A 9,340-nucleotide genomic window follows, 5' to 3' on the forward strand; every position below is an offset into this window, starting at 1 on the left:
GATGTTTCTGGTAGCTTTCTGCTTTTGAAATTTGTGATTTTTTAAATTTAAATAAATGGTAATTTTTATGCTTAATTTTATATGCATAATTTTGTAATTGTTCTTACAGAGGGCTCCCCAAAATTGTGTACACCTCAGGCCCCATAAAACTTGGAATCACTTCTCTAGCTCTAGGAAAAAGTACAGCAAATACAACTAAAATACTGATTATATGACTGGGTTGCACATCTGGAAAAATCATATTGTCAAGCTTTTTACAGTTCAGGAAGACTCAGCAATAAGTTCAAAGAATAGGAGGCAAATTTTTTAAATGGAACACTGATAAATTTCAGAAGAAAGGAGAGTTGTGCAAGAAAGGAAGTGTAATCAGATTATAGTAGTTGATTCAGCAGTAACAATATTGACACAGATATAACTGATACAAATTTTAAAGTAGTATTTAAATACAAACTGTAGATTACCTGGGAAGATTTTACCTCGTTTACATAATGGCGACTAAATAATGTCTACAATTGATACAAAGATGAAATATCAGTTCGTGTGTCTTACTTAGAACTGCAGATGTCAGTACTAGAAGAAACAGCTAGAACCACTGAAAGCAGTTTCTCCAGGCAGTAAGAGGAGCTAAAGGGGGCAGGTCAAGTAACCTATAGCCCTATAAAACTTCTAGTCTTACAGACTTTATACTTCTAGTTTTATAGACTTTATAAAACTTCTAGTTTTCTATAAAAATTCTAATCCTAGAAAACTTTAGAGTTTTATTACTTCCATAATTTATTTTTTGAGAAAGGATCTTGCTCTCTTACCCAGGCTGCAGTGTAGTGGCACAATCACATCTCACTGCAACTTCAATTTCCCAGGCTCAAACTATCCCCCCATCTCAGCCTCCCAAGCAGCTGGGACTGCAGGCATGAACCACCACCTCCAGCTGGGGGGGGTGTGTGTGTGTGTGAGTTCAGGCGATCCACCACCTCAGCCTTTCAAAATGCTAAGATTACAGGCGTGAGCCACTGCACCCAGTCTATTTTCACGATTTTTTTTTTTTTTTTTTTTTTTTTTTTGAGGCAGAATCTCGCTCTGTCACGCAGGCTGGAGTGCAGGGGCGCAATCTCGGTTCACTGCAAGCTCCGCCTCCCGGGTTCACGCCATTCTCCTGCCTCAGCCTCCCGAGTAGCTGGGACTGCAGGCGCCTGCCACCATGCCAGGCTAATTTTTTGTATTTTTAGTAGAGACGGGGTTTCACCGTGGTCTTGATCTTCTGACCTCATGATCCGCCCGCCTCCGCCTCCCAAAGTGCTGGGATTACAGGCATGAGCCACCACACCCGGCCTACGATTTTTTAAATTTAATCCCAATCGTGTACATTTTGAAGGGGCAATCCTAGAAAATGTTGCAACTGAAAACTTGACCTATCACAAGGTTATGAGTAAAAAATCACTTGGAAACATTCTATGTGAAAACAAAGAAACAAAAGTGGTAACTACTTGCCCCCGGAGGGAATGATGACATAATGTATCCTACATCCCTACTTGGAATTCTCTACAGCTGCTAAATCCAAGGAGGTAAAACCTGCCAGGTAATGGCATAGATTAGATTAATGTCCACCAGACACTGCGAAGCGGAACAGGCACTATGTAGTGACATAATATTGCATCTACTCATGCACACAGGAAGGGCTCTGGCAGGGGACATAGGAAAGAGCTGACTCTGGGGAGATGAGGGAGGACTGAGAGGACACTCGTGTGTGTGTGTGTGTGTGTGTGTGTGTGTGATTTAAAACATTTTTTACTAATAGAATGTATTACTTCTATAATTTAAAAATTAAAAAATATGGGGCCAGGCCCGGTGGCTCATGCCTGTAATCTCAGCACTTTGGGAGGCAGAGGCGGGCAGATCACCTGAGGTCAGGAGTTCGAGATCAGCCTGGCCAACATAGTGAAACCCTGTTTCTACTAAAAATACAAAAATTAGCCAGGTGTGGTGGCTGGCACCTGTAATCCCAGCTACTCAGGAGCCTGAGGCAGAAGAATCACTTGAACCCGGGAGGTGGAGGTTGCAGTGAGCTGAGATTGCGCCATTATACTCCAGCCCGGGCGACAGAGCAAGACTCCATAATTAATTAATTAATAAAGGATGAACAATCTTTTTAAGGTCAGTTTCAGAATGTTCTTGGAGCGGGAATTTTGTCCACTGTGGAGACTGTTGGGGACACCCTGTGTTGGAGATATGTCTAGATCTGCTTGGGGTCAAAAAGAGAGAGCTGTGGTGGTAAGAAAGCGACTTACCCATCCTCCTCTTCATGACCATCTTCCTTGAAGGCTGAGAGTGGAGCTGGGGTGTGCCCTGCGACTCAGTCTGGGGAAAACCCAATGGCAGAGAAAGATGCTTCCTTTGGGAGCCCTGGGAGCCAGACAGACCCTCCAGCCACAGCCCAGCTGACTCCTTTCCCACCGGTGCCAGCCACTAAGCCCATCTGTTCCAAGCCCCTCCCGTTTCCCTGACCAATGTCCCTCGGGATTAGGGACCAAGGGGCAGCTGTCTGGGACGCACACCTTGCCTCTTCCACACTCTCCCCTCTCCCTCCTCTTTGCATGCTGTGTTTCGCAGTTCCCAATAACCAGGCCACAAAGAGATTCAAGCATTTGTTTCTTCTTTCCTACTCCATTGAAGAGGCTGACAATTATAATAATTACAATGAATTACAGAAGGAGGTGGGATCTCAGCCCTCCAGGGTCAGGGACTCTTAAACTACCTCCTTTCTCTCTTTACTCAGCTCTTCCCCATACCCCTGTCTTAATGTTTCTTCCTTTCCTCAAAATCCTCAACAGAGAAGCCAGAGCTGGGCAGGTGTGGGGTATGGGTTAGACAGAGGTGTGCTGGGGTCAGGCTGCCTCGCCGGTGGCATTCCGCCTCTTCTCACACACCCAGCGGTGCACCTGCAGGCAGAAGTCATCGTTCCAGCGGCCATCCGGCCAGACTTCAACACAGTCTTCACTTCCACCCAGCTCATGCCCATGCCAATCATCTGGCTGAGTGACAGCCCAGTTCCTAAGGAGGCAAGAGGAAACTCAGACTCTGCCACAGTGGTAAGAAAACAACTTACCCATCATCCTCTTCACGACCATTTTCCTTGAAGGCTGAGAGTGGAGCTGGGGTGTGTCCTGCGACCCAGTCTGAGGAGAACCCAACCGCAGAGAAAGATGCTTCCTATCCCCAGTCCCAGCAACCCTCACCCCCAGCCCAGAAAAGCGCAGCTTTGGAGGGGTTGGGAGTCTGGGGAGGAGAGGACTGGGGAATTTGGTACCTGAGGGATGAGTCAGGGTGGCTTGGCATGAAAGGCCAAGGGGGCTGTCCCCAGAGAAATCTAACAAGGAGATGAGGGAAGAAGCCACTTACTTGTAGTTGTGCCTATAGTCTGTGCCGTCCACCCATTTCCAGGAGCCATCACTGTCCGTGAGACCTATCCAGGTATTGAAGGGGTTCGTGTGTTGTACAATGAATTTCTGGAAACACAGGCAAGAAGGAAGTTTACAGTCTCTTGTGCCTTTATCCTCCCTCCATGCAAGCATGGAACTGTGGCTCCCACTCAGCCTTCCCCAGCCTGATCTGCCCCCAGGCTGAAGCATCAGCTCCCAACAAGGCTGCTTCCTAGCTTTTCCTTCTGTCACTCTAGCTATTGTTCAGTGCACACTTGCTGGGCTAGACGTTGTGCTGTCTGTGCAAAGACGATCTCATTTAATCCTTCGAAGCCCTCTAAGATGGGCACTGCAGTGACCACACTTTGCAGGGAGTTGCAGAGACAGAGCCAATCCTGTACCTGAGTTAGTGGCCACCGTCCCCTGTTCACAGCCCTGGCCCAGTGTCCCCCTTCATTCCCAGCTTATGGCTCTACCCAAGCTCCGGTTCTCTCCCTGTCTTCTGCCCACAGCTTTGAACTCCTGGGATCCTGACCTGGTCCCTGCTCTTACTGCCCCCAAGACCCCAGACCCACTAAAGATCTCAGCTTCACTCGCCTCTCAAGTACCTCGGCCCCTGGCAGCTCTCACTTCTATGGTAGCTTCTATGACATGTGTCAGGCCCAGGAGCTTCTAAGCTCAGACCGCATTATGATCTAGCTACACGGAGTCTGACAATGGGGGAAAATAGGGAGATGCCTGGGGTGTGAGGAAGCAGCCCAGTCAGCCAGTTGACAGGGGCTTGGGTGAACGTGGCCTTCGAGCCTGCAGACAGCTCCCCGGGACTCACACACACCCACACTCCCAGCATGGCAGCCCCTCCAAGTGGCTTTCTCTTACACATACAGCTGTTCCTGGGGACCTAAGTCCTGCAGTTCAGTAGGGTAGGAGGGGAAGGTGTGGTCACCTGATTTTGTGGAGGAAGCGGAGGGATGGATCTGTTGAGCAATGTGCACACTTAACAATTCCCTCTGACAGCCTATGAAGGGGCCCCAGTAGTATTGGAAGGACAATTGCCTAATTCTACTCCCACCCTCTAGAAAAACAACTAAGGTTGCAGTTATTCACCTCATCTGATTGAGCACCAGAAACTGTGGCGTCTCTAAATCCTGGAATCCCACAAACAGGACAATGTCCCATGCGTGAAGGGGCAGTCCTGAGGCAGGTGAGGCTGCTCCCCAAATTCAGAGGACTCAACGGAGTTGGAGAGAAAGTGCCTGGAGACACACTATGTGCTGCTACCTGCTGCCAGCCCTCCCTCCCATCACCACCAGCAACGGAACAACTGGCCTGACACGGTGGCTCACGCCTGGAATCCCAGCACTTTGGGAGGCCGAGGCGGGCGGATCACGAGGTCAGGAGATCGAGACCATCCTGGCTAACACGGTGAAACCCCATCTCTACTAAAAATACAAAAAATTAGCCGGGCGAGGTGGCGGGCGCCTGTAGTCCCAGCTACTCGGGAGGCTGAGGCAGGAGAATGGCGTGAATCCGGGAGGCGGAGCTTGCAGTGAGCGGAGATGGTGTCACTGCACTCCAGCCTGGGTGACAGAGCGAGACTCCGTCTCAAAAAAAAAAAAGTAACGGAACAACTGAGCAGAGATTACAAATTAGCAGCACTCGGCCCTCTGTGTTAAAGACTGAGAGAAGGAATCAGATCGTGCCAGATGATCAGAGAAGACGGTCCAGGATAATTCATTCCCCTTTTCCTAGGTGAACCATAGGAAAGAAAGCATTGTGCCCATTCATAAAAGTAACAGAGAAAATCAACACGAAACTTACGCCCCCAAAAAGAAAGAGGAAGATGAGGTAGAGGAAAAAAGAATTGTGATATCAAAAAGAGAGGTGAAAAATAGACTTTGAAAAGAAGCCTTGTTTCAGAATATGAGGGATGTTGGAGGGCATAGTTTCTTCCCCTCTCGAAATTTTAAAGAATGACATGGAGGCAGGCGTGGTGGCTCAAGCCTGTAATCCAGCACTTTGGGGAGGCTGAGGCCGAGGCGGATCACGAGGTCAGGAATCCGAGACCATCTGGCTAACGATTGAAATCCGTCTCAAAAATACAAAAACAGCCGAGGCCGAGGTGGCGAATTTCCTGAGTCCAGCTACCTCGGGAGGCTGAGGCAGGGAGAATGTCATTAAATCCGGTGAGGCTTGCAGTGAGCTGAGATCCGGCCACTGCACTCCAGCCTGGGCAACAGAGCAAGGGCTCTGTCTCAAAAAAAAAAAAAAAGAATGACATAAAACATGAAAGAAGATATCAAAAAAAAAAGAGAGAGAGAGAGAGAGAGAGAACATGATAAGGAAAGGAACTGAAAAGAAAAGTTTGAGCTACATTAAAAAATAAAAAAGCCCAGGCATGGTGGCTCACGCCTGTAATCCCAGCACTTTGGGAGGCAGAGGCAGGTGAATCACCTGAGGTCGGGAATTGAGACCAGTCTGACCAACATGGAGAAAACCCATTTCTACTAAAAATACAAAATTAGCCAGGTGTGTCGGCGCATGCCTGTAACCCCAGCTACTTGGGAGGCTGAGGCAGGAGAATTGCTTGAACCTGGGAGGCGGAGGTTGCAGTAAGCCAAGATTGCACCATTGCACTCCAGCCTGGGCGAGAGAGCAAGACTCAGTCTCAAAAAAAAAAAAAAAAAAAATTCAGATAAAACACTTAAGCAACCTAGGAAAGGAAAGACACAGACACATGGGAATAAGAGGTGTCCTGGTCTCCTCACCTTTCCTATGGAAGTTATACAAACTTTTAGTTTTCAAAGCCAATAATTTTCAGCCTATTAAAGTTATACAAGCAATCACTGGAATAACTCTAAATAAACTACATAGCTTCCAAAATACCATAAAGGAGAAAACAAAAAGAACACCTCTCACACAGCAATTGTAAGAAATTAAAAAGCATGTAAAGCAGAAAAAAGAAAGGACTAGAATTAAACATAGCTATTAAACTATAAATGAGACATTCACCTATTGAAAGAAAAGGTACTTATTAGATTTTAAACATCAAAAACCAAACCTGCCAGGCACAGTTTTTGGATTACAGTGGCTCAGACACCTGTAATCCCAACACTTTGGGAGGCCCAGGCAGGCGAATCGCTTGAGGCCAGGGGTTCAAAACCAGCCTGGGCAACATGGCGAAACACTGTCTCCACTAAAAATACAAATAACTACCCAGGTGTGGTGGTGTGCACCTGCAGTCCCAGCTACTCAGGAGGCTGAGGTGGGAGAATCCCTTGAGCCTGGGAGGCACAGGTTACAGTGAGCTGAGATCATGTCACTGCACTCCAACCTGGGCAGTAGAGCCAGATCTTGTCTCAAAAACAAACAGAACAAAAAAACCTATACAGGAGAAATACCTTAAGCTTAGCTGCCCCATGGTACCCTTCAGGGAATGATCCAGGATGAAGCCAAGATTAATTTAAATCAGCTTTTTTTTTTTTTTTTTTTTTGAGTCTGAGTCTCGCACTGTCGCCCGGGCTGGAGTATAATGGCGCAATCTCAGCTCACTGCAACCTCTGCCTCCCGGGTTCAAGTGATTCTCCTGCCTCAGCCTCCCAAGTAGCTGGGATTACAGGCACCCACCACCATGCCCAGCTAATTTTTGTATATTTAGTAGAGACGGGGTTTCACCATTTTGGCCAAGCTGGTCTTGAACTCCTGACTTCATGATCCGCCTGCCTCAGCCTCCCAAAGTGCTGGGATTACAGGCGTGAGCCACTGCACCCGGCCTAAATCAGCATTTTTAAGGGCGAGATCCAGGAGTCGATATTTTTTTTAACTCTTGAAGAAATTACAATGTACAGTCAAGACTGAGAATCATTAATTTAAAACAGAGATTCGAAAAGGTAAGAAACGAAAGGATGGACAGAGATACAGCAAGTGCAAGTGAAAAACAATCAAGGACTGTGGTATTTATATATCAGATAAATTCAAGGCAAAAAGCATTAAGTGGGCCACATGGTGGCTTCATAATGACGAAAGCATCATCCGCCACGAAGTTGTAGTGACCATGAGCTTACTGTGTGCCAAATCACAGAGCACTGAGATCTTAGGTTGAGCTGCATGAAACTGACATTTTTATAGGTCAAAACTGATTAAATGCTGGCAAGTTCAACCTGACCAATAAAGCAAAATATGTTTGTACTCACTCTATGCTGTCAAGCACTAACAGAGCCTGATGTCATGCAAACAATACATATATTCTGGCCCCTGTATCACATGGCTTAACTACTGTGGCATTAAAATACTTCCAAGTTCACGCCAAGCACAGTAGCTCACGCCTGGAATCCCAGCACTTTAGGAGACTCAGGTGGGCTGATCACTTGAGGTCAGGAGTTCAAGACCAGCCTGGCCAAAATGGTGAAACCCTGTCTCTACTAAACATACAAAAATTAGCCGGGCACGGTGGCATGAACCTGTAATCCCAGCTACTCAGGAGGCTGAGGCAGGAGTATCACTTAAACCCAGGAGGCGGAGGTTGCAATGAGCTGAGATGGCGCCATTGCACTCCAGCCTGGGCAACAAGAGTGAAACTCCGTCTCAAAAAAAAACTTCCAAGTTCATACAGAACAAGGCCCTTATAGACCCCACAGTACCAAGGCAGCACGTAGCGGTTGAAAACACTGGCTAAAGAAGCTGTGTGGGTCTCAATTGTGGCCCCATCTCTCGCTAGCTGTGTGACAAGTTACTTAACGTCTCTGTCCCTTAGTGCTGACATCCTCCCTTCCCTCATACTGGGAGAAATATGAGCGCCTGTGCCCTGGGATGGTGGGATTTGAAGAAGTGAAAGGATGAAAGCACATAGTAAGTGCTCAGTAAATGTTACCATTATTACCCTCCTTTTCCAAAACTGTCCTGTCTATTCTAATGGGCTGATTCTTCTCCATGAGCTTTGCTGTCTGGCAGCAGCCATGGGAAGGGGAGACAGAGCACCTTGGAGGGAACCGGTCACCCTCTGCAGGTGAGTCATGGGGTTCCTGCCTGCTGGGTTCCCTTCATCCACATGACCACCCGCCAGCATAAAAGAAGGGACTCACTGCCTTCCTGTGTTCTCTCCTGTCCTGCCCTTCAGTCATCCCACATTCTGTCTCCTGACCTGAACACATCACCTGGTTGCTCAGCCTCTCTTGCTCCCTTGCCAAGGTCCAGGCTGCAAACTCCCACTCATCATTAGATCAGGAAGCTGAAATATACGAAAAAGGATGGGGCTGGATCCAGCCTCCCAGAGCCTGCCTTCCAAGGGCTTCCTCCTGCCTGTGGGAAGCGTGGTCTCTCCCCAGGAGCAGACCACTTTCAGGTGTGAGCGCTCTCCAGCTGGCAGTAATTTCTCCACCACGCCCAGCCTTCCCCAAGCCACAGCAGCTGCCTTGGTGCTCCACCCAGTTGACAGGGCAGCAGGTCCTTTGGGAGCCTGAGGGGGCAGGGGGCAGGGGGATGAGATCCAGCCGGAGGGGCAGGCACACTGGGCCTGGAGACGGCCCCACCCCTACCGTTGCTGTGGAGGAGCTCCATCTGGCAGGCCACGAAGCGCAGGTCCACAGGGAAGTGCTTCAGATGGAGGAGCAGGATGTCATGATCTAGGACAGATAGGCTGAAAGTGTGGCCGGCAGGCGCGGTCCCCACCTGCCAGGCTCCAGCCTGTGGCTGGGGAAGCACATACACCCACAGACACGTACACCATGCATAGACCACACCACACAGCATACCACACACACACACACACCCCACAGACACATACCACACATAGACCACACCACACACCACACACTACACCACACACACACACACCACAGACACATACCACACATAGACCACACCACACACCACACACTACACCACACACACACACACCACAGACACATACCATGCATAGACCACAC

The 9,340-nt window shown here is 48.4% G+C and overlaps 1 protein-coding gene across 1 annotated transcript in view; it reads right to left on the minus strand.

Moving 5' to 3' along the window:
- Window positions 1-2,629: 2,629 nt before the first annotated feature.
- Window positions 2,630-9,340, minus strand: part of ASGR2 (asialoglycoprotein receptor 2) — a 14,551-nt gene continuing 7,840 nt past the window's right edge. The window contains 6 exon segments of the mRNA XM_031657326.1: window positions 2,630-3,048; window positions 3,397-3,503; window positions 6,559-6,583; window positions 8,752-8,818; window positions 8,821-8,871; window positions 8,951-9,037. Coding sequence (XP_031513186.1) covers window positions 2,883-3,048; window positions 3,397-3,503; window positions 6,559-6,583; window positions 8,752-8,818; window positions 8,821-8,871; window positions 8,951-9,037 — 503 coding nt within the window. The 3' untranslated portion in view covers window positions 2,630-2,882.

This window comes from Papio anubis, chromosome 17 (genome assembly GCF_008728515.1).
Source record: "Papio anubis isolate 15944 chromosome 17, Panubis1.0, whole genome shotgun sequence".
In the NCBI taxonomy this organism is placed as follows: domain Eukaryota; kingdom Metazoa; phylum Chordata; class Mammalia; order Primates; family Cercopithecidae; genus Papio; species Papio anubis.